This window comes from Nannobrachium achirus (genome assembly GCF_963921795.1).
Source record: "Nannobrachium achirus genome assembly, chromosome: 1".
Lineage (NCBI taxonomy): Eukaryota > Metazoa > Chordata > Actinopteri > Myctophiformes > Myctophidae > Nannobrachium > Nannobrachium achirus.
In genome coordinates, this window is record NC_137810.1 from 60,944,736 (window position 1) to 60,970,985 (window position 26,250).

Genomic DNA, 26,250 nt, shown 5'->3' on the forward strand with positions numbered 1-26,250 from the left:
TATTATGTATCATGTTAAACATGTAAGGCTGGGTGCTAACCTGTCCTTGAAGGTGATGAGGTTGATGCAGAGCAGCAGGGGGCAGAAAAAGGTGAGAAGGAACTTCCACAATGGTGTGTCTCTCTCCATGCGGCCCCACCACACCCTAGACAGCGAAGACTGAGAGGCAGAAAAGTCTGTTTTTAGTCATTTCTCTGTGTTAATGTAATACACAGATGTGTGAATTACTGTATGTCACTTGATTTACATGAGATGATATTTTCTTAAAATATTTTGCCTTCACTACACAGAATTGTTTTCTTACTACCCAGGGGGCAAAGGAAGGTGTGCTGCATTTGCCCCGACATACAAAGTTGTCCACCAGAAATATTATCTATGACCCAGTAGGATCACAACCTATATGGACAACCCGGTCAATTTGTACAACAAAGTCCAATATGGCCGCCTTTAGTTTTAATGGGGGGTGAATAGGGCAAAATATTAAACTGAGGGATATTTCCACGAAACTTCATAGGTTGATCAATGGTATACATATGAACATTTCTTGTATTGCAAGTTTGCATGAAATCCAATATGGCCGCCACAATATGGCCGCCATAATGTAAGGACCCAGAAAATAGGTTTTGCCTCTAACTTCTGAACCAGATGAGCTAGAAACGCAAACTTGGTGTCTATTTCATGGTGTCTGACCATGGGAGACTCAATGGAATAGCTAATTTTATTATTGGGTGTGTCTGGACCTTTATTGTGCATATTTGCAAGATGGTGGACTCCCAAAATAAAGCTTTAACATAATTTCTACCATGATTGTTGACTGCTTTTGCAAATACAAGCAATATGAATCCATTTGCTAAGATTTAAGGCACAGAAGGGACTTATACCTGTATTATTCTTGAGTTTGCATGTTGTCAACGAGATATTATATTTCCTGTCCGATTCTACTGTATTGTAGCAATGACTTCAGATAAAATCAGAGACCAAAACAATCTATCTTAGAAATTATTTTTTAATTAAAAAAAAAGAAAAAAAGAGAGAGATTATCTCAATGAAATGAATGCAACTGCGTTGCATTCGTTGCCAAGGACTGGAGACAAGATGCAGCAGGATAGGTACACATGACAGTGATAGTGACTAGCAATTATTTGCATTATAATGCAGCCTGTTTTAATCATGTGTTCATTATAATTTCCCTGAAGCTGAAGTTGTTGGAAAGCATGTGCATGTCTATGTGTGAAAGACCCAAAAAGGCAGTTGCATTCATTTCATTGAGATAATCTCTCTTTTTTTCTTTTTTTTTTTAATTAAAAAAAAATTTCTAAGATACATTGTTTTGGTCTCTGATTTTATCTGAAGCAGTGTTGTTTTTGGCGGGCATTTTGGATTTAGTCTTAGTCTTAGTCTTTTTGACGAAATGCTTATTAGTTTTAGTCAGATTTTAGTCATTTATATCCTTGATAGTTTTAGTCTAGTTTTAGTCGACTAGAACTCGAAAGGTTTTAGTCAAGTTTTAGTCGACGAACCCTCACAAAGGTTTTAGTCCAGTTTTAGTCAATAGTTTTAGTCAAAAAGAAAAATGTGTCTTTAAATAAATAAATTAAGTATTAGACATTGGAATCAAAGATGACAGGTGCAATTGAATTCATAACGTATAGGCTAATGACAAGTGTATATTACACCTGCCCCATCCTATTTATATGCACAGTTCACACAGGAGGCAATTGTAATATAATATAAGAATACAGTATCCATGGCCACTTGCACTTGCTTGTGCTGTCTGTACTGTAGTCACACACACACACACACACACACACACACACACACACACACACACACACACACACACACACACACACACACACACACACACACGGTACTGTTGGGTTCCAAGGATTTACACATGACGTCACAGTCATACGCGACGTCGGCCGCCGATGACAGGAAACAAACAACCCCTACGTCACTAACGTAGCCTTTGAGAATAGCACCGTTCACTATCGCGTACCGTTCTCCGCATCCAGCGGGGAAAAAAGTTTGCATGCTTTAAAACAAACAATCCAATTAATTTACGTCTGCTTAAACAAGCCAACATTAGCCTGAAGCTTAGCGCCAGAAAACGTTGAGGATGAGGGATTAGTAGGAAAGTGACCACGGCGGGTCCAGTTGTCAATGGGAAAGGAAATCAACTTCTCTTCTCTTCTCAGCAAAGCAAATGATTATGATTTGTTAAAAGGCTTGTGCCGTCAGCTTACCGGATTGGAATAGCAGCGCTCCGTGGTACTGTAAGTAAGCCTGCATTATTTACTGGATTGTAAAATAGATCCATATCGTGTCTTCTTTTCCGACGACAGAATCTATTAATTGATGTTGACGCTGCTGCCGCGATGCAGATACAGGGTCTTTACTCAATCAGATGATTAGCTTTCATTTGCAAATAGAAACTTAGGAACATTCCCAGCTGTAATGTGTGCAACTTCTGACCACAACAACAAACAACACGTGTGTTCCTGCCGACATCCCAGCCAATCACAGAGCCTTTTGCTATATGCGTCCTAGAAGCGTGATATTAAACGTTCCATATGATTGGCCACTACTCCTCCATTGAAACAACTACAATAATATTGTCTGGCTTTCATGTATGTTTATTTAACGTCGTCCGAAAACCAGATGTTCGTCTCGTCTTCGTTACGTCAACGAAAACACACATTCGTCTCGTCATATTTTCGTCAGACTTATGTTTAGCTCGTCACGTTAACGTCACGTCATCGTCGTGAAAAAAAGGGGCGTCAACGAAATCTTTTTCCTTAACGTCTCGTCAACAAAAACAACACTGATCTGAAGTAATTGCTACAACTACATACAGTAGAATCGGACAGGAAATATAATATCTCGTTTACAGCCATTTTGACAACATGCAAACTCAAGAATAATACAGGTATAAGTCCCTTCTGTGCCATAAATCTTAGCAAATGGATTCATATTGCTTGTATTTGCAAAAGCAGTCAACAATCATGGTAGAAATTATGTTAAAGCTCTATTTTGGGAGTCCACCATCTTGCAAATATGCACAATAAAGGTCCAGACACACCCAATAATGAAATTAGCTATTCCATTGAGTCTCCCATGGTCAGACACCATGAAATAGACACCAAGTTTGCGTTTCTAGCTCATCTGGTTCAGAAGTTAGAGGCAAAACCTATTTTCTGGGTCCTTACATTATGGCGGCCATATTGTGGCGGCCATATTGGATTTCATGGAAACTTGCAATACAAAAGATGTTCATATGTATACCATTGATCAACCTGTGAAGTTTCGTGGAAATATCCCTCAGTTTAAAATTTTGCCCTATTCACCCCCCATTAAAACTAAAGGCGGCCATATTGGACTTTGTTGTACAAATTGACCGGGTTGTCCATATAGGTTGTGATCCTACTGGGTCATAGATAATATTTCTGGTGGACAACTTTGTATGTCGGGGGAAATGCAGGTTTCCTAAAAAAAGGCTGGTTTGCCCCCTGGGTATACAGCTTGGCTCTACAACAGAATAGCAGTCTATACAGTATATACTGTATATATAAGTGTGTGTGTGTGTGTGTGTGTGTGTGTGTGTGTGTGTGTGTGTGTGTGTGTGTGTGTGTGTGTGTGTGTGTGTGCGCGCGTGTGCATGCGTGCGTGTGCACGCACACGTGTGGGTTCCCCAAAAGGCTAGGGGTGCAACGATTCAGGGGCTAGGGGTGCAATATATATATATTTAAGTTGGGGTGCTATCATTTGTTTCCCCCCAAAACATAATAATCAGGTATTATGATTATACTAGGAGGAAGATTTTCTCCAAAAAAGTGTACAGAAAGAGTTAAAATTATGTTTTTATGTGGCCACACCTAAAAAAAAGAAAAGAAAGAAATTCGGTTCATTCGGTATGGGCTGTTCGGTTCGGGACAGGGCCATTCGGTTCAGTATACCGGTTCGGTTCAGTATTGTTGCACCCCACAAAGGCAAGACCTGCCCAACTCTGCACTCTACGTTAACCAATCATCACTCCTCATGCCTAAACATATTCTCAGTCAGAGAAAGATCATCCTACTGTGCTACTGTGTTTTGGCTCTTGTTACTATGAGAGTAAATTGCTGGAAAGTTGGATTTTATAGTATAGATAGATAGATCCTGCTGGGGAAACCAGATCAGTGGGACCATGGAGCCATGTAAATGAACTAGTTAAGTAACTTGTTACCACAATAAGTAATTGTGTTACAGTAACCCAACACTGTTGATTAGTGTCAAACTTGCAGGCTGCTAGTAGGGCACAGAAATACATAGAGGGGGTTAGAGGATGGTTTAATCACTTCAATGTTCAACTTTTATCTTTTCCAGTTGCCAATCTTACTCACAGCTCACAGTCATGATGCTAACAGGAACTATTCATTTGGCTAGAGAGAAAACACAAATTATTGTATCTTATCTGAGCTCAAAACCGGCCTGGCTGACCGTTCTGTGCTGTAAATGTACCATAAGTTATAACTCAGTAACATAACTCAGACAGTGACCAGCTGAACCAAACAGTCAGAGATGCACCAACCTCTAATCCATCATGGTTGAAGAAGAGGAGTGATTCAGCAGCCATGGCCATCTGGACACAGTTTGTTCCCCAGACTGGAGACTCTTTGTTGAGCAGATTGAAGGAGTTATCCTCATCGCTCTGGTAACATGAACCCAACACATCTGAGGTGAAACATACCACACAATGAAAGGGTTATTATTACAGAGAGTAATACCATAATATAATAAATGTGCTAAGAAACTGAACAAAATGTATAATAATAAAATTGGAAAATTTGGAAAATATTGTTCCTTTGAAACAATTGTGGCTCGCTTCAAGCCAAAAAAGTACAAAAAGTCAAGATCGCAGGCAGTGCTCTCTTTGACGTTACTGACATAAAATGGTAATCGAACTACAATGCAGACAAGCAGTGTTATTACATGAACTTAACGGTATGGACAATTAAATAAAAATAAAAATAGCTACAAGCAGCAATAAAGTGGCCAAGCCAGGAAAAGGTAGGAAAGGAAAAAAGCAGCGGAAAAAATCAGGAAAAGCTAGAAAAGTGGGAAAAGAAATCAAAGAAAAACTAGAAGCAGTGTTCTTCCAAGAACAGGTCTCCGGCAGGTCAGGTAGGTTTTTTGGCCTCCTGGTGGTGCTATAATAGGCCAATGTGAAAAGGGTGCCACGTCTTCTTGGGCCTTTCACGGCAATCGGACGCTGAATGCGTGATTTGAGGCATTTTGTTCCAAAAATGTGTTATGCAAAAGTTGACCCGCTGGTGAAGCTATAACAGGCCTATGTGAGAAGGGTGGCTGGCATCTGTTCCTTGACCTAGTGGGAATGTATGTGCAAAATGTCACGCACATCGCAGGCTGTGTTCATGATTTAAGGAGTTTTTGGCCACTTTATCGCTGCTTGCAGCTATATTTAATATTATTATAATTTTTTTTCTTGTGTGCACTTCATAGGCATGTTAGATAAAGGTTGTTAGATTGCGTGTAGAATGTTTCATGCAAATTGCTCAAAAATCCCAGGATAAAAACAGGTTTAAGCGTTTTACAAGCTGCTCAACATGATATACTGTAGGATTCCAATTCAAAATTGCGACGCATTTTGAGCTTGTAGATCGGCTATTTTGACTGTATGCATTGTGGCCCTCTGGAGTGAATGTGGAAATTTAGTGGCCCTCTAGCCAATGAGATTGTGTGACATCATATTTCTGGATTGTGAGCTTGAGAACACTGGAACTTTTAATGTCTCACCATGTGCCAGTTTCTCAAACTTCAGTGACAGCTTTTCCATGGAAGTTTTGGTCTCTGTTTTACGTTCCATGGTTGACATCTCTCTAAGCATCTTACAGGCACTCAGAGCATTCAGCACTGGCTCCTCTGCCTGAGAGATGGACAGATAGACAGAGAGACAGAGCGACAGATGTACAGAGAGACAGTTGGACAGCGCGACAGAGAGACAGAGGGACATAGAGACAGATGGACCGAGATACAGAGGGATTGATGTACAGATGGACTGATGTACAGATGGACTGATGGACAGAGGGACAGATGGACATACAGAAGGGACAGATGGACAGACAGAAGGGACATATAGAGACAGAGGGACAGATGGACAGACAGAAGGGACATATAGAGAGACAAAGGGACAGATGGACAGAGACAAACAGAGACAGAGGGACAGAGAGACAGGCAGACAGATGGACATAGAGACAGAGGGACAGGGAAACGGGACAGATGGACTACGGGACAGATACTGAACACAGACAGAGGGCTGGTTACAGACACGCTATAGCACATAATGTAAATACAAAATAAATCCTTCAGCCTATACTCGGAGCATCAGGTGTTTTACCTTCTCCCAGAAGATGTCAGCCATGTCACTGTGGTTCTGTAGGACAGCCCAGATAAAGAGATCAGTCCAGGGGGATTCGCAGGGCTGGTTCCTGTATGCACAGTCTTCCTGCAGCAACTTTCTGACACGCTGAGGAGAGAAGAACAGAGCTATGAAGAGGAAATGGGAGATTACATTACCAATACAGGATTGTTTTGGAATGTTTTGGAATGGTCAGAAGTGTAACGCAGAAGAATACCTCCAGAGCCTTCTTGCCAGGGGTGACGTCTTTTAGACCCAGAACAGTGAAGTAGAACGGCTTCACATCACCCATGAACTTCTGCAAGACACCTGACACCTGGAGAGGCAAAGAAGAGGAAATAAGAAAATCCTTTCACAGGAGACGCATTTCCTCCAGGGGCGCTACGCTTTGCCTATCCACCTGTTTCCGAGGGAATTTACTGTAGCATTATTTGCGGGACACTTCCGGTTAACAGCAGACATACAAGCTCACGTCGCGTCGCAGATGCAACCGTTGTGAGCTTGTCGATCACTCTCGGCTGCGGCGCCGGAAGCTGCCTGCACATTCTGCGCAATGCATGATGGGATGTTGGAAAGTTGTGGATAAGGGTACGGTCGCACAGTGCTCGCGAAACTCAAGAGCCGGCGCTATATTGCGCCAGCTGTAATTCCATACCCTATCATCCCCGGCTGTTCCTGTGAGCCCCGAGCTGCATTATGGGAGAGTCAACATGGCGCTGGTCAGAACGACGTGTAGTTCTTTTGACTAGCGCGATTTGCAGAAGGACAGATCAAGGAATGTAGCCTACCCCACACTACTCAACATGAAAACATGCATGTGCAATATAAATAATATGAATTCCACAGCAAATATGAAAACATTAGTGCACCACCTGAAACTAAGCCCCTTTCCTTTTGTAAATATCTCCTATTTCTCTTTATTGCTATTATTTCTGTTACCCCTGTTTATTTTATTTTTTTAGGACTGCTTTTTTATTTTTTCCCCTTTTGTTACCGACAACTCCCCATGCAAAGTACTGTTATTTCCGTCTCTTTCAATGTTATATGAGATACATAAAGTGGTTCCTGTGTAAATTAGCCGAAAAGTTGCATCACTGCCGGGTGAGAGTACAGCAGTGCTGAACCAGGAACCACCAGCGTGTGGCTCGTCCACCCGACCTGGAAACGGCTTGAACGTGCTGCGGCCGGCGCGGAGTACGCCATGTCCATTATAATGGGAGTGAATGGGAGTTTCGAGCCGAAGCGTCCACAGTGTGACCGTACCCTAGCTAGCTACTATAGTCAAAGCAGCCAATGCAGTCGCATTAGGGCCCGGGGAGGAGGGGCCCGCCACTGCTCCGGGGGTAAAAAAATAAAAAATAAAATGCCCACGGGATTGAGAGTACACTCTAGAGAGCATCGCAGCGGAAGTGGTTTACTGGTGCCACTTAAAAATCGTCATTCATTTTTCCCATAGACTTTTACAAAAATATTTAGGCCTATAACAATTATGTTAAGCCTAGAACCAAGCCATCCAGGATGGCAGTGAATCATGACCATAAAACCTTTGATCCTATGAAAATATATTTTAATATTACATTATTTGATATAATACATTATTAACTACCCTTTGTTTAGCGATTTTCAAAATGTTCTTTTCATAGAAACAAAGGTTGTAGGTCATGATTCACTGCCATCCTGGATGGCTTGGTTCTAGGCTTAACATAATTGTTATAAATATTTTTGTAAAAGTCGAATGAATGACGATTTTTAAGTGGCACCAGTAAACCACTTCCGCTACGATGCTCTATTGCCGCTCTTGACGAGTGCCCAATCAGAACAGTTGCTTGAGGCCAGCTGTTTCCTGTTTACATTTAGCGGTATATGAAGAATGAGCTGTGAGTGAGACCTGCCGTCTGTTTAGGACTGTTATCGGTAGTTTTTTACAGCATGGCTCTGAAACTAATATCTGATTTCTTTGGTAGGCCCGCCGCCCAATTACAAAAGAAAAAGAGTTGTAGGCTACAGAAGCAAGTAGGATTGTTGTTTAGTCCGTGACTCAGAGGAGGAACAGAATTTCCACTCTCAATTACTGTACGTTTTGTGTTTTGATGGCCGCTGTTGCCTACTGCAGTGGTTCTCAACCTGTTGGTCAGGAGGGGGGGGGGGGGGGGGGGGTCCCAGATGATGAACTTAATGTGCAACATTGTTTTGAGATTTCCTCCATTAAGTGGCTTTGTACTATTGCTTCCAAAAGTATAATTCGTACAGTATATTGTTTTTAGTAGTGATGCACCGATAAGGAAATTCTTGTCCGATACCGATACCGATGTTTAAAATAACAATTTAGCCGATAGCTGACACCAATACCGATGTTTGTTTATTTTGTTTCAAGTGTTATAATTTCCCCATTTTGTGCAAGGGAAACAAATACATCTTCATTATAAGAAGTAACTGTTCAGAAATACAGCTTGGTTGGCTGCAAATAACCAACACACAAACATAACCAGCGCAAAATGTGTGCTTATCAACAACGGATAAATATCGGCTACTGCCATCGGTTAATGTCAGCTTTATTTGCCGATACCGATATTGACCGATATGGCAAATATCGGCCGATGCCGATGGTGTGGCCGATATATCGGTGCATCCCTAGTTTTTAGCAATATGTATATATATATATATATATATATATATATATATATATATATATATATATATATATATATATATAATTGTTACGGCCTATGGTCTAAACACCTCAAACAGGCTGATCGCTTCCACAGTGTTTGAGGTTCTCTGCAGTCTCTCCTTCAGGCGATCCAGTAGCAGCTTGTAGACCAGTGTGTCTTCACCCACTTTCCTGTAGAGCTTCTCCAGGAGGCCATAAGTCATGAATTCAGGGATGTTGAAGTTCTTCTCAGTGAACAGACGTACAAACTGGGGCTTGTTATTGACCAGTGCAAACATCATGAAGGCTTTTAAAGCTTCATCCTATTGGACACAGTGAAGAAATTAGAGACAGGTTATTTAACTGTTTTTAAAGGGGAAGACCACCCATTTTCAATATTGAACTATGTCATTAATATACCTTAGAGGAGTTGTGTGGAAATAAAAAAAAAAAAAAGTTCCCCTCTTCTGTGTTGCCTAGAACTGGAGGATTGATTTTGGGGTTTGTATTGCAAATCACAACTTGATGACATCACACTGTTGTACTTTACAATACAAACCCCAAAATCAATCCTCCAGTTCTAGGCAACACAACTCCTCTAAGGTATATTAATGACATAATATACCTTAACTTTCCTACTGCCAGATTATTTATTTATTTATTGGGTCTGGTGCCATCAAAAAGCGGCTTACCTTTGCGACGTTATAGTAGATAGACAGACAGACATTTATTTATTTATTTTTATTTTTTTGGGTTGTGCAATAGTGCACTTTGGTCTGCCAGGCAGCAGAGGGCGGCGTCATGCGAGAATGAATGTGAATTTGCCTGTTATGTGTTGAAGAAGAAGAAGACCAGTCACTGGCCATAGAGCCTTACAGCCGGAGGAAATCAACAAGGAAGTGAATTGTTCTCCGTTGATCTAACGCATAAAGGATTTTTTACACCATCACCGCGGAAAATGTGTTTACAGTAGACGGCCGCGCGACCCCTCATCAGCTTACAGTCATCAGACGAACGAACCGAACGAGCGCCGTATTGGCGGAGAGGTCTTGCGCAATCGGGCGAACGTGAACGTTCAAAGCGGTGGGAGAGTTAATGACATAGTTCAATATTGAAAATGGGTGGTCTTCTCCTTTAAGGTGTAGACCAGGAAATTAAAAGGAAACATAATGTAGACAATAATGAGATTTCGGTGTAATTCCCAATAGTCTTAATACTGTGTAGGCTTTGAAAGATGATCACTTTATTAAACAATGTAGATTTTGTGACCATTTCTGTGTGCATGTAAAACATTTGTATAGTTATTTATGTTCTTTGCTAAATTGGTTACAGAATACAGAAGGAGCAAGTGCATTCTCTGGCAGCGCCGTTAACTGCTGACAACTGCCGCCGTGGCAGGCACCACCGCACGGACCGGCAGTGGAAAGTTTACCGCGACGGAGGCCCAAATCTCGATAGTCCGACGGTGGTTAGGTTTAGGGTTAGGTTTAGGCATAGTTTTAATGAGGTTAGGGTTAGGGTTAAGTTTAGGTTTAGGCATAGTTTTACTGAGGTAAGAGTTACCGTCAGACTAATCGGACGTCGGAAACAATGGTCTGGCAGTTGCAGCCGCAGCTGCTGCCAGAGAATGCACTCGCTCTCCCTCACAGAATGTACAAAAGAATGTAGTGTTAGTTAACTCTACTCAACTCTAACTCAATAGTAATACTTCTGTACCACTAGGTATCAGTAATTTACATGCAGCAATTATATGTGTTACTTCAACATTCAGATAGGCCTATGTTGTGATGTTGTAATTCTCACCTTCCAGTTGATGTTGATGTCATGACTGCTGGCAAAGTCCAATCTGTCCCATCTTATTGCTAGAAACAGCTCCCTGCCGTAAGGGAAGGTATTACCTGAAGCACATTGCTTACTGGCTGAAACACATGCGGGCGCGTGCGCGCACGCACACGCACACGCACACACACACACACACACACACGCACACACACACACACACACACACACACACACACAGAGAGAGACAATGTTAAATAAACATCATAATGTCCTGTAGCCCACAGTGTTTTTCACCTCTCATTAGTAAGGACTATTAATAATATTAACCACAAGTTCGCGGCACTTCGGGCCTCTCACATCTAGAGATCGCTACAGCTACATTTCAGCAGTGATCCAACTGCTGGAGTTAGTAGAATGGCGAGCAGATGCACAGACACACAGACACACTACTGTATTTGGCTGGTACGCATTCTGATTTGTTAGTGAGAGTTATATATTATACCTGGCATCAGGGCTTTGATCATGACTGTATCAAAGTCTTCTGGTCTCTCCTGGTCTTCATGGTAGAATGTTATCAGCTTCCTGTTCTGGCAAATGCTCTGAACCTGAGGGTCAAGGTCAAAGGTCACAGGATGGGCATCCACCAATTGCAAACAGGAACTTGTGATATTCTGATGGTATTTAGTTAGGGTGACCATATTCTGAAAACCCAAAAAGAGGACACTCTACCCGTATATATATATATATATATATATATATATATATATATATATATATATATATATATATATATATCCCCCCCAAAAAAAATAATAATAATAATTTCTATTACGTAGGCTACTCCTAAATTTACAGCTCAATTATGCCCTATACCACTAATAGCCTATTATTAGTTATGTATTTATTTTTGAGGGGGTACCAATTGGACCCTTTACAGATCTATAGGCTAGAGAGATCCACTGATTTAAAGTAGACTATGCCTTTTGACTCCTGTATGAACGTTCAGCTTTGTAACTAAATAAAAGAGAGGTAGTCCATTATTCAAACCGCCGTTCTGCTTTACAAGGTTGTACAAAAGATTCTGTCAATTTAGTTAGCAGAAGAGCTCTCACCTCGCACAGACTGTCTTGTAGGCTACTTTACACTACAGTGTTGATATGGGCTTGAAGCAGCCTTTATTTGTAAATGGACACAGAAGTAGGCTACCAGCTTTGCTGACAGAACGCTCTGCTTCTCATTGTTGGTCACTGGCACTTTTCGCGCATTTCATCAGTGAAACAGCAGCGCGAGCTGCTGCAGAGCTCTGCTCTGCCTCTGATCTGAATGAGACAGGCTGAGGGAGCGATCGCAGCTCAGGCAGAGAGTAGTATGAATAATACAGGTTCCAGGGTTAGGGGTGGAAATCCGCCTCTCACAGTGTGTTTCCAAACGAACCATTGAATGTGCATTGTAAATGCCCATGCTTTAACTGTCATATGCGCAAAACCCCGGACATTTGAAGGAATTTATAAAACCCCCCCGGACAGCCCGGACAGCCCTCTAAAAGAGGACATGTCCGGGCAAAAGAGGACGTATGGTCACCCTATATTTAGTTTAATATAAACTTTAATGTATTTTCCGCTCTGTTTGGCACTACACAGTGGACTACTGACAGACAGCCGGTGGAGGTTTTGATAAATGCGACCTGACGGTCGCAATCATTTTGGCCATTGTCGGGCCAAGTCTATCCTAGTCTAACATGACTAGATTATTATTAACCAGAAAGCAGACCAAAAAAATAAATAAGATTCTCCTATATGCACCAATCACTGCTCTTACCTGTTCAACAAGCTGATCTTGAGCTTCAGAAGGGAAGTGTTTCTTGACCATTTCTGTCACTCTATCAACATCAACATCAGTAGAGGCAAGTGATTGGTTCTCCAAGATGTCACTCAAGAGGTCAGCCACACCTCCTGAACCTGCCAGCACCAACAAGGGTGTGGAGTTCTTCAGAGACAGATCCACCCTCTGATGAAGATGAGAGAGAGAGAGAGAGAGAGAGAGAGAGAGAGAGAGAGAGAGAGAGAGAGAGAGAGAGAGAGAGAGAGAGACAGACAGACAGACAGACAGACAGACAGACAGACAGACAGACAGACAGACAGACAGACAGACATTTACAAATTATTTCAACATTGCTTCTTCCTCTACTTTTTACAGCCTGGCTCTTATTTCTTAACATATACATAGGACATGTATAAATAAATAAAATCTGAATAAAATCAAATTTCTGTATACAAAAGCACAGGTCCTTGTAGGTTTTATTAATGTGATTGCCAATGCCTATAGGACAACTCACTATTGTTCTTCTTCAACTTTACAGAGTAGGCCTAACACTTCATAGCAGGAGTCTTCAACGTTTTCAGGCCAGGGACCCCCAAACAGAAGGGGAAATGGAGCAGGTACCTCCTACCTGGTAGGGTGGGGTTGGGGCTTCAATATGTATTGTATATTTACTGTATGTATAAAATTGTTGTATAAAAGTATCATGTGTATAAAAATATATCATTTTATTTTGCATTCAATACTATGCTATTAAAACATGCTTCTATTTTAAACATGGATGTACAAGTGGCCGTACCACTGTCATTTATAAACATATGTTATTAACTGAGAACCAATGTCAATACTATCAATCTATCACAATCTGTCAATTGCACTATAATCATGTATACAAGCTATTCAAAAGAGACAGAATCATGTTTATATATATATATATATATATATATATATATATATATATATATATATATATATTTAAAGACAAATTACTTTTTTCCCCCCAACAATTTCGGGGCCCCCTTGTTGAAGACCCCTGCTTTATAGAGTAAACCCCAAAACCCCAAAAGTCCATTGAGTTCAATGGAGGAGTGGTGCAAACTTGAGGATTGGTCAAGCTTCACATGACATTTTGGCTATCCAGACTATAAATAGGCAACCACACTTGCAATTCCCCAGAATGTAATCTTTCTAGTTGATGTACGTTGTTATACTAGTCTAGGTTTAGCTTCGTGCCGTGTGATTTCAGCTGTGATCTTGACTATATCGAGTATGCGTACGTTTACAGTATGTGTGTATCTCACATTCCACTTGGCTGATGCGTCTCTTTCTTTTGTACGTATATTATTAGGACACAGAATATCAGGTATAATGAAAATAATATAGACTCATAATGCTCTGGGCTCATAAAAGTCAATTTATACTGTATACAATCATTGAAATGTAAATATTGGATGAATGAATATTGTATTAAGAAGCCGTGATTGTACCTCCAGCATGGATGCCTCTCCTGATATGAGCATGCAGAGGGCAGAAATGGTAATGCTGCTGTCTGTAAGAAAATAAAATGTGAGTTGAATGCAATCATAACGCAACTGGGAAATTATCTCCTTTCTCATTGCTCTATAGTCTATACAGTTACAGTTCATTTATAGCTATAGCACACTGATGTATGCCATTTCTATCTCATACTGTATGTGAATATATTTCCAGTTCTGTAGTTTTTATTAGGTTTTGCAGGTGTACATTTGACCTTAATCGTTAATCTGGCATCAAGAGGACGTGCACAGTGGAACCTGGTTCTCACTTGAAGTTGAAACATTAATATTATCTTTACTAAGTTTCAGGGCTTGTGATTCTACAAAGTGAAAAACTCCCCTTGATTATTAAATAATAATAACTTTTTTTCATTGATCAAATTTGGACTATTTTGATTAATTACATTTTGTTTGATCAAAAAAGTCATACATAATCAATAACTGTTGCCTAGTTTCTTGTAACAGTTAAACTATTATGTTGTTTTACTACTTCTAAGTCAGCTTTTGACCGGGTCGTGGCAGATAATACCATGATTAAAGTTCAGTAACAAACAAAGCATTAACGTCCATCATCTCTTGTACCCCTGATGTGTTGTGTGGAGAGATGTTCCTCGAATTTGACCCTGAACATCATCTCTCCTCCTCTGCGAACTTCACTTCCATTATCCACCAGCAGGAAGCCTGAATGGTTCTTGGCCAGACAACAGGAGTCACTGGTTGGGTACGGAATGGAAGATACAGAGTACTGAGCAGGGGTGGAATAGGTGCTGTCCTGAGATGGAATAAAACGGGAATGACATCTTACTTTTTGTTATCCATGTGCTTCTGGTGAGTCTTAGATGGGGGGTGGGGTCCTGATTATTGTCACATCAAAATTCACATCAAAAACAATGATATCACATTGTTGTGATCTCAGTATGTATTAGAGAGTAAAATAATTAACAGGGCATTTAATATCAGTACATACAGTACATTATGGTACAGTTAAGAATGTGACGTAAATATAGTGGAGGGTATATGCAAGATTAAGAATGATACTTTTATGACAATGATTAATTAGGTGGAGGAAAACACTATAGGGGCCTTTTCCACCAAAAGAACCTTGGTTCCAGAACCAGTACCGGTTCAACTTTCTTGGAACCTTGCGAACCGGCTCGAGTTTCCACCAGATTGAACCATGATTGAACCACAGGAACCAAGGATTTTGTGGTTCCCGTTTGGAACCAACTCTTACGGTTCAGAACCAACTCCGGTTCTCGGTGGAAAAGCTCACCTCTGGTTCATCCCATAGGCAGGAGAAAGAACCAGAACCGGTTCTTTGCTGTTGGAAAAGGCCCATGTGTAAACAGTGTTTGTGAGTCAATACCAGAGAATCCAAGTGGTCTCTGTTGTGCACAAATTCCCACGGACTGATGCCAAACGCAGAGATGCAGTTGTCCGTCACCTCCTCTCCAAACGCAGAGACCCAGTTGTCCCTCAACTCCTCTCCTACACATCTCCCTACGCCTTCATCAAAGCCTTCTGTCAGTATCCAGACTTTTCCTGTGTGTGTGTGTGTGTGTGTGTGTGTGTGTGTGTGTGTGTGTGTGTGTGTGTGTGTGTGTGTGTGAGTGTGAGTGTGAGTGAGAGAGAGAGAGAGAGAGATTTTTATTTTATTTTAAAAATACCTTCATTGCACGATTTACAACATCAGTAACCAAACAAATACACAGACCTCAAATAAACATAATTAAAATATCTATTATGTCTATATTGTGATAGTAATCATTGCTATAGAGCAGGGGTGGGCAACTTTGATGATGGAGAGGGCCACTATATTTCCACACCACCTCCAGTGGGCCACATTGCATATTGTTACAGTCGAGCAAAGACCTCTCATCTCCAGAAGAGTAGCAAAAATAGCCGATCTACAAGCTCGATTGAGCTTGTAGTTCTGCTATTTTTGCACACACACACACACACACACACACACACACACACACACACACACACACACACACACACACACACACACACACACACACACACACACACACACACACACACACAGGTTTGCAATTGCTACTTTGTGGGGACATTACACATAGTCTACTATCTGTGTGGGGACATTCCATTCATTTTAACCCTAACCCTAAACCCTAACTCTAACCCTAACCCTTAACCTAACCCCTAAAGACCTTGTGGGGACGTATTAATTTGTCCCCACGCGTTTTTTCCCCTGAATTGTACTATCTTTGTGGGGACATGAGGTCCCCACAAATATAGCTTTGCAAGCCCCCCCCCCCCCCCCCCCCCCACACACACACACACACACACACACACACACACACACACACACACACACACACACACACACACACACACACACACACACACACACACACACACACACACACACCTGCTTTCTCCAAGGCCTTGACCAGTCCCTGCCTGATGACCTTCTGAACCCAGGGTTTGACCTCTGCACTGCCTTCTCCTCCCACCAGAGACACCACCAAGTTGGGTTGGCCCAAACCCCACCCGTCATCTACAGTCTTCCTTGTCATCATTTCGTAGACAGTGGAGGGTTCAGTGTCTGATGGCAGACGCAGGAACTAGGTGATCAAAGAGACACATCAGAAGATGACTATCATAGACATGATGAACCTAAATACACACTCAACTTTCATATCGAGAGGGTTTATATTACACATTAATTTCTGCTGTCGGTCTGATATTTGATGTCATAAACAGTGCTTCCTCATTGAGGATGACTGTCTTAGTCAAAATGCTGGTTGCTCTTATCAAATAAAACCTCTGCATCGTGGCAGTTTGGCCTCTTTCTTGTCAAACATAAACAGTGCTATACAAATAAAGTTGATACTGTATATCTCTGCTGTTGGGCTGAAACCTCCTAACTCCAAAATGTTCATTTTCTGGAAAATGAGCTCAAGTGGAGTTAAGAGGTTTTGACTGAAGGGCTTTTTACTACTTTTCTTTGGTTCAATATTATTTTAACAACACACAGACGTAAATGGGTGTTCAATAGCACATATTTATGAAAAAAAAGAGAGGGCCAATCGGGTGGAGTTAGCTGGTTTGGCAGAAAGTGTGGAGTTAGGAGGTTTTGTCCCAAGCACTTTTTAATACTTTCCATTGGTTCAATATTATTTTAACCAACACACAGACGCAAAGGGTGTTCAATATCCCTGATTTATGCCAAACAATCAAAAAAACTCAAAAATGGAGTTAAGAGGTTTTGGACAGACAGAGACGATATACTATTTTGATGATTGATGATTCAATGACATCATCCTCAGGGACCTTAAAGCAATAACAACATCCTCTTGACTGAATAATGTTAAATACTGTAGATGATGGAAGACATTGGTCACATTGTCAGTCAGACGCTTACAGGTGTAAAGTTCCGTGTGGCTCCCTGCTGTCTAAACCTTCCAGCTGTGACAACATGTGTTGGATGTGTGTCTCTGGGACGTCCGCACTGACATTGTCCATCCCTGATGACACAACAGGACAATACATCACTGCTTCTCAAATTTGGCTCTGAGGACCCAGGAGGATCTGGGGGGTCCCTGGAAAGATCTAAAACACTTGAAGCCTGTTTAATTGTTCTGCTATTTTGTAATGGGACATAATGACAAATGTTGTCTATCTACATATTTTCAGATGGGGGTCCTCAGACACATCAAAAAAGAGTACCAGTCCAGCCCCATGGACAGAGAAAATGATAATTCACATGCTACTGATGGACAACAGCAATAGAGGTCACCAGCGCAGTTAAGAGTTGTAAATACAGGCAACTTTGTCTCACACAGCTAGTTCAAGTTCACACATATCAAAACAGATTAACAGTATATGGCATAGTGACTGCGGTTCAGAGGTTATTGATTAGATCTCCTGATATCTCCTGACATCAACATGGAGGTCATGGTATGAAACTGTTTTAGAATCACTGAACTAGACTTCCTAGTTTTTGAAATATTTAACTTTAAGCACCCAGTGTATTTCTAATGGGAAATGAGTCTGGAGAGAGAGAGGAAGAGAGACCCATTCAATCCCTCAGATACGGGATTGAATGTAGGAGTCTCAGAAGTAATATGGTGTTCCATGTGGGCCCACACTGTTTCATAGGAACAGTATTTCTATAATGTTTAGCACTAAGGTTTTTTTTACCTGGAAGAATCTTCTATAAAGGTTTTGCACTCTCTGTTCTTGAAGTCTTCTTGCCTCCATCTCTGAAAACATATTTGACACAGATGTTAATATTATCTATATAAAGACAAAATATACGTATACTCAAGTAAATAAGTAATCCTAAACTACAAAGTACACTTTAGAACATTTCAAATAAATGTATATTTTTTAAAATAGTGTTAGAAAGTGAAGATATCCCTGTAAGGGTCATCATTTGTGTGTCCGCTTCCCGTCTAGACAGACGCAGATGTTTTGGTTCTTGGTTATAGGTCTTCATGAAGTTTAATAATAAAGTCATCATTAAATAACCCATCACCTGTTTAGATGCAGCTGTGTTGCCAATGTTGAGTCCGTCCTCGGTGCTTCCACCATCTTGTTGAGGTGGGATCATCTCTATTGTCTCAGAGTGACTCCCCTCTTCATGGCGTCTCATTCTCTCTTCATTCGTGTCGCACTAGAACGTCCAAATCCCTCTCGCTCTCCTTCTCTCCTCCTCCTACGATGACACACGACACCATTGTTGTTAAGTATTATAATAGTATAATAGCACCCTAGCCACAATATGACTTCCGGTTGGTTCTAGCGGAAGTGGCGGAAGTGCTGTGTTTAACGGAAGTTACGTCATGCATTGTAGTCTTCCGTTGAAATTCTCACGGCGGAAGTTGAACAGTCTCTGCCTGATATTGTCACCAGGCTTTTCTCTTGGCAGATGAGTTAAGCCTGTGAGGCTAGTATAATAGTATGTGAACCGTCACAGCTTGTCCGTATGTATGTACTGTACAGTACAGTGTGTATCTCTGTCTATAACGCCTGACACTGTAGTTCTATGGGTTTGTCGCTCTGACATCATGCTCTGGCTTCACTGTGATGTCACACTAACAGAATCCCCTTTATGCCCTATGGAGTTCCCTGATGTCATAAATATTAAGCCCATATCTAATAGGACTTCATATGGGAATGCCCATATATGGAGGCCACATCGGCCACATACCACACTAACAGAAACAGTATACTATAGACAGGGATTTCCATGTATGGACATAAAAGCTTGTAGCTCTGATATTTTCAATGCGCATCACCATATGACATTCCCTTATGCAAGATGAAGCTGTATATGTTTGTTGTCTACAGCCTACTGCTCCTTTACATTAAATTCATTTTCAGTCCCAACTAAGTAGCAATACTTTAACTGTTGCTATTGGCTATGTTTATTTGACCCAGAAAGATTAACAGCGACTCTTCGGGGTTGTCAGAGAAATCCAATATGGCCACTATCTCAAAACAGTTTTGGCTATAACTATTGAACCAGATGAACCACAAATGCAAACTTGGTGTCTATTTCATGTTCTTTGACCACTAGAAACATGTTGGAATGCTTATTTCTTTATGACTGGGTGTATCTCAACCTCTACCTTGCATATTTCAAAGATGGCGTGTATCTGAAATGTATTTTCTTTCTCTTTCTTTTCAACTGTACCTTGGTAGTATATATATATATATATATATATATATATATATATATGCTTCTCGAGCTTCAAATCAAATCTGCTTTCTACAATCTTTATTAGTGAAACTGTAGCATATTTCCTTTCAGATGGTTGCATATTAAACCTTTCAGGCCATCTATCTTTCCCACAAAAATAGGGTTATGAGATTACATGCACAAAATACTCAATCAAAACCAACATTTACTTTCTCCAAGATGTATTAATACATGTGGCATGTGAATGAATATTAACTCTTTATTGGGAATTGGCAGAGTACTTTAACCCAATTAAATAAATACAACTATAGAACACAATTATTCCACCAAAATTAATAAACATGGTCAGCTGAATAAAGTAGCATCATTGTTAAATCGTTACAGCTATAAATAGTATCAATTAATTGCTGTAGGCTACAGATTACAACCACAATTCACAAATGATAGGGTTAGGGTTAGATAATTGATAAGTTGATAATTTGTATACAGTAAAGGTTTACTATTAGCTGAAAGTGGGCTTTCTGGTGCACAGGACCTGATGACAGCCATGGATCAGATTGCAATTGCTGTCATACATAGTCTGAACATGAGATGACTGCCTTCTCCATCTGATGGTACTGTATGGTCTCTACTACCTGAAAAGCTATACCTTCACTTCACATGTCCAAAGGTATTTTCTCAAGGGGCAACATGTGACACGACCCATTGCTGGAGCATGGAATGGTCAGTGGACCAACCAGTTCAGAGTTCACCTTCATAAGGAATCTGCTATGCTTGTTCAACGACTTTTATGAATGTGTATAGTGTGGTGAAGTAAGTATGTATGTACATTTCATTTGTATGGCACCTCTCAGAGAGAAAGTGCTTTTACATAATATTTTGCTCGGGGCCACTTCGAACCTTAGGCTTCCCAGGCGGGCTCACAAGCCAACAACTACATTTAAGACATTCCACAAATGCTTGTTTAACCCTTAAGTTCTGTTCAGATTCACTACACCTTCGTTCTGTTCGGGTCATTTTGACCCGGGGGATATTTGGTTTAAAAAAAACAACACTAATATAAATTTTAACTTAACAAATCATCATGATACATTGACTTTGATTCAATACCAAACAATTCATATGATATATATGGTAAATGTTTGCATTTCTGCTTTGCTATATCACATTAAACACTGAACGAGCTAGGCGTTTTTACTGATTTAGCTGGAATTCATATAAAAAACGACTTTATTTAATACTGGGCAATATTGCTCATGCTTATAGGAAATAATTAAAATCAGACAGGGGGGCTTCGGAAGGGGGGTGTTAGAAGGGGGGGGGGGGGGGCTGTGTGTCTGTGTTTTGGCACAATACTGTGTATTTCTGTGCATAATGATGTGCTTCCGGGTCAAAATGACCCGAACAGCACTTAAGGTTCAAAAAATATGAGGGGGGTGTAGCATGGGTGTAGTGCAAAAATATTTTTTTTACACGTTCATCTCAGAAGAATCTTTAAGGCCAGTGAGTTTCAGGTGGAAACAATTTAAACTTCTACCTTTTTTTTTCAAATGAAAATGTAAAACGGGTCAAAATGACCCGAACAGAACTTAAGGGTTAAAGGTATTGTTTTTAAGTGGTTCTTAAAAATGTAGAGAGAAGGATGCAGCTCTCAAGACCTGTGGAGGGGCATTCCATAGATTTCTGTTTTTGAGGGCAGTTGGGGGGTGAGTATCTTGCTCAGGGACATACAACATTTGTAGCTGATCTGGTTCAATAGTTGTAGCCAAAACTATTTTGAGATGGTGGCCATATTGGATTTGGCCACAATGATGATCCTGAAGAGGGCACCCTTCCGAAATGATTAGAGCATGCCCTGGACAATAATAAGTTGACCATTTTTAGTTGTTTTGTCATAAAATATTTAACTTGTGAAATGTGTAGCTCCGGTTTAGAAGATAGAGCCATGTTGGAAGTTGTGGTAATTTTCAGGTATTTTGTCCCGGATAGAGAATTTCTCACAGTTCTTAAGTTGTTCCTTGGGGTCATATTAGCCAAGAAGAGATGAGATATTCTCTCCTAAATTAAATGCATACATATCTTAGTCAGGTCCTAGACTAAATGACATAATGACGTAATAGCGGACACGATTGTAACATAACCCATGGCTGTATTTACAGAAAGTGTGACTGACGATCGACGTTGGTGAGATTTTTGCCTTTTGCTCAAAATAAATCTTAATGTTTGTTCCTTGGGGTGCAGTTAGGTTGCGGTCACACCAAACTTTAATTGTGCCTTTGCGGGAGAATTCTGCCATTGGAACAAAGTGTTTCTTTGCAAAAATCCGCAAATTGCAACAAACCGCTCTGTTCCCATTGAAAAGCATTTAGAATTAAAGTTTGACCCTTAGCAGTACTTGGTCGTATCCTGCACCGTCAGTCTTTGTCAACCACTACAACCTGTTTACTTCTACTCCACAACATCTCAGAGGCAAACATTGTACTTTTACTCCATTACAATTATTTGAAAACTTTAGTTACTATAGTTACTTTGTAGATTTACTGTAGATGCGATGCATTGTGAGCTTGTAGATCTGCTATTTTCAAAAGATTTTGATAAATGTTAGGCCTATACATGTTCTGCATAATGAGTACTTTTACTTTTGGCACTTCAAGTACATTTTGATACCAATAGTTTTGTACTTTTACTCAAGTCAATTTTGAAATCTGGACTTCTACCCAGTAAGTGTTTCTACATTTACAATATTGGTGCAGTGGTGAGGACGCACACACACACACACGCATGCACGCACGCATCATTTGGGGCATCAGGGGATGGCAATTGCCACCCCTAGCCCCACATTTAACATTTAAATTCAGTCATTTCATGCATATTGTCCCCAAATCTTAATTGTTTTAGCAGATTAATCTGTTGCTCGTCCATATACATGTGACACATGTTATAAATTAGACAAGGCTTTTATTGTATGCAACCATTAATTTATTAATCTCTCAACCTTTCAATGTGGCATCCCTATTTTGGGAATTATAGGCTAACATTTTCCAACATTTTCTCTTTTCGCCCCCAAACAATAGTGACAATTGTTTATCTACATACAAGTCCTCAACGTGTCACCAAGCGATGTGTTGCGAGCTTGTAGAACCACTGTTTTTGATATTTTAGAAATGGGGCTATGGTAACTTTTTTTTTTGCCACCCCCTATTTCTTTCTGAAATGACGCCTCTCACAAAATAAATAATTATATGCTTACCTTTCTGTGCGGCTTCTGTAGTATGTGGTCAGATTCTGTCTGTGTCTCGAAGTGGAAAGAGGTCTGTCTGAGCTGGAGGCGTGCTTTCTAGTGGTTCTCAAAGTGAGGAGGTGCAGGTGGGGGGTTGGTACCCAAGATGATTTGCTTAATGTGCAACATTGCTTTCTCACTTAAACAACAAATCAACATAGAAATGTATGCACACGTCTGAAGTTATGATTTAAAGGAGTAGTTCACTCAATAATATTTTTTTGTATTTATTTGCATTCCTAAGACAAAAAATGTATTATAGTAAATTTACCCCCCTTTGATTCTGAATGGGGACCCAAATGCATGGGCCTGGACAGGGACCCAAATAAAGGCCCTGAATGGGGACCCAAATGCATTTGGGTGAGAATCAATGGGGGTAAATGTACTTAACCCTGAGAATGGAGAAGGGACAACTGTGAAACTCTGTTGGTGGAGTTTGAAGGTACCAAAATACCGGAGTATTCTATGGTTTCATCTTTGTGAGGGCGTATATACCAAAGCCGATGAGGTGTTACAAATGTTAAAACTTTGCAGTAACAGCGAGGAGAAAGATGGCTGCCTCTCAAACTTTGGGCATATTGCAAAATTGTGTAAGGAAATGAGGCGGTGCGCTAGGTGTAGGCTACTGGCGCTCATGAATATGGAGAATAAAACCAAAGTGTTGCAGTTGCAGAACTTGCAGTGGGGAGCATAGTGTCACTTTTGGAGGTTGTGTAGCAATGAAAAAGGAGGTGGAAGTACAGAAGATCAAAGTGTTGGATAAATTATCGTATGCAGAAGCAGTGAAGGCGGTTAGACAGAAGCAAGACAAAAGGATACAGGGAGCGGTTGGGGGATGAATTCCACTACCAATTCCAGCCTGGGGAGGCGGCAGCAATTCTAACAATTTGGGTGTTTTTTTATTGTAGCAGCAATTAATTCCACATGTGGCTCCACGTCAAGGACCACTAGTATACAGATCATAGTAAAAGCAGCAACAGATCATTTGGAAATGGAAGGTTTAAAATGGGAGGAAATAGAAGCTGATATTAATAGGCAGAGTAGTAGCCAGGACCCAGCAAGGAAAACTTAAAACGCAAAGGTCCGCTGTCAGCCCCGAAATTATAATGGTATGATACAGTAGGTCATGCGGTCTCTCTCCAGTGTGGATCCTGAAACAGTCTGAAACTGTCTCAGTGTAATCTGCCCAACAACAGCTGACCAGTAAATACAGTCAGGCTATACAGACAATTCATTTGATTGGCTTATAATTGTGCATCCCCACAATGACATCATAAAAATATTAACTTGTTTTTTAAGATGATTCTTAAACTGACAGTAACCCTTTAGGTGACAGGCCCCCTTTAATTATGGTGATCATTCTCCAGTGGAATGCTTGAAGCATGGTGGCAAATGGGCAAGAGTTCAAGCACTATAAGAGAAATGAAAGAAAATCCTGATGTAATATGTATTCAAGAGACCTTTTTAAACCAATATTAGATGTTGTGGTATATGGGTATGTAGTAATAAGACGAGATAGGAGTGATGATGAAGGGGCTTGTGGAGGGTGTGCAATATTTGTTAAACAAAATATAGCCAAATATAGGATACTAGAAAAAGGTATAGAACAGGAGTATATAGTGGTGGAAGTGTGGGAGGAGGGGGAGGAAGTTGTTATTATAAATGACTATAATCCATGTAAAAGGACATAGATAAGTTAGTTAGTTGGGATAATAGGAACAGATAGACATAAGATAGTTTGGTGTGGAGACAATGCCCATTATACATTGTGGGGGTATATATATAATTTATATATATACTTTATATATATATATATATATATATATATATATATATATATATATATATATATATATATATATATATATATATTAATAATTTCGAGCACAACATCAATTGGATTGGTGGTGCAACGTACAGTAGGTATGAGGTCCATGCAGCAGTGAGCTTGTAGATCTGCTATTTTCACTGCTATTGTGGCAACACTATAGTATAGGGTGTAACGATATAGTAACTGTATCGAAATATCGTTTTTAACTTAGAAAATCGAAGTATATCGAAATTAAAACAGCTAAAATCGAATCGTATAGTTTTATTTTGTATCGTACCGAATCGGCAGTGCAAAGGATCGATACTACCTACTTGTGCATTGTATTTAGCATTTTTAAGAAGGAAAAATTAAAAGGAGGGCTTTAATTACTTTTATAATTGCACTGGTCTATGGATAAATGTGTGTAATATCTCTGGGTTCATGTCAAGGTGCAGGTTTGTCAATAGGCTATTTAAGCAGAGACGTTGTGGACGACGGCTACGGCGACCGGACATGAATCGGTGCTCGATATATAAACCTCGTTGCCGTAGCAGTCAGTTCTACAACGGCAGAAGGCACCTCTTCACGTAGCGCTCACAACGTCGAGATCAGCTGATTGATTTTACTACTGTGGACGCATTTTTTGCATGAACTCGGGTTATAATTACACTGTATTGTTATTACTGCTTTTCTCCTTTTTTGTGAAGCAATCGTGATGTTTGTTCTTTACATGTGAAGCACTTTGAGCTGCAGTCTCTGTATGAAAGGTGCTGCTATATAAATAAAGTGTGTTATTATTATTAGTATTATTGTTAGGCCTTATTATCTGGGATAAATGAATTCAGTGAACAGTCCACTAACTGTGCGAAAGTAAGATAGGCTACACTTTTCCACACAGCATGTTGAATAAGCTCTGCCACGAGCTGTCCCCATCTAGCTCAGTCGGCTGACTCAAAGACTAGAACAGGATTTCTCAGCCCCTACGAGGCATCAACTTCAGTCACAATAAACTAAACTACTTCGCTACTCACCTATCCAAAGGTCGCTTTTCGTTGTTGAACGTCTATTCTCCGCGGTGGGCAACCTCTCAGCACCAAACCCACTCTGTAAAATATATAATTTTTGTCATGAAATAAAACTCACCCACCTCGAACCACCGCAGACACAACCCGGGAATAAGCGGCGGTTGAGTTGGATGCATTTTATTTCATGCCAAAAATAATGTATTTTACAGAGTGGGTGGGGTGCTGAGAGGTTGCCCAGCGCGGAGAATAGAC

The 26,250-nt window shown here is 40.4% G+C and overlaps 1 protein-coding gene across 1 annotated transcript in view; it reads right to left on the reverse strand.

Annotated features, from left to right (window-relative positions):
• LOC308289164 (transient receptor potential cation channel subfamily M member 5-like) overlaps nt 1-18,791 on the reverse strand; it is a gene marked incomplete at both ends in the record, with an annotated part of 41,986 nt that extends 23,195 nt beyond the window's left edge. Inside the window, 13 exons of the mRNA XM_080730768.1 lie at nt 41-159; nt 4,574-4,716; nt 5,800-5,929; nt 6,401-6,529; nt 6,639-6,737; nt 9,161-9,394; nt 10,875-10,969; nt 11,356-11,458; nt 12,672-12,811; nt 14,789-14,978; nt 15,573-15,706; nt 16,605-16,800; nt 18,717-18,791. Of these exons, the coding sequence (XP_080586894.1) occupies nt 41-159; nt 4,574-4,716; nt 5,800-5,929; nt 6,401-6,529; nt 6,639-6,737; nt 9,161-9,394; nt 10,875-10,969; nt 11,356-11,458; nt 12,672-12,811; nt 14,789-14,978; nt 15,573-15,706; nt 16,605-16,800; nt 18,717-18,791 (1,787 nt within the window). The remainder of the gene's footprint in view (nt 1-40; nt 160-4,573; nt 4,717-5,799; nt 5,930-6,400; nt 6,530-6,638; nt 6,738-9,160; nt 9,395-10,874; nt 10,970-11,355; nt 11,459-12,671; nt 12,812-14,788; nt 14,979-15,572; nt 15,707-16,604; nt 16,801-18,716) is intronic.
• Nucleotides 18,792-26,250: the final 7,459 nt, after the last annotated feature.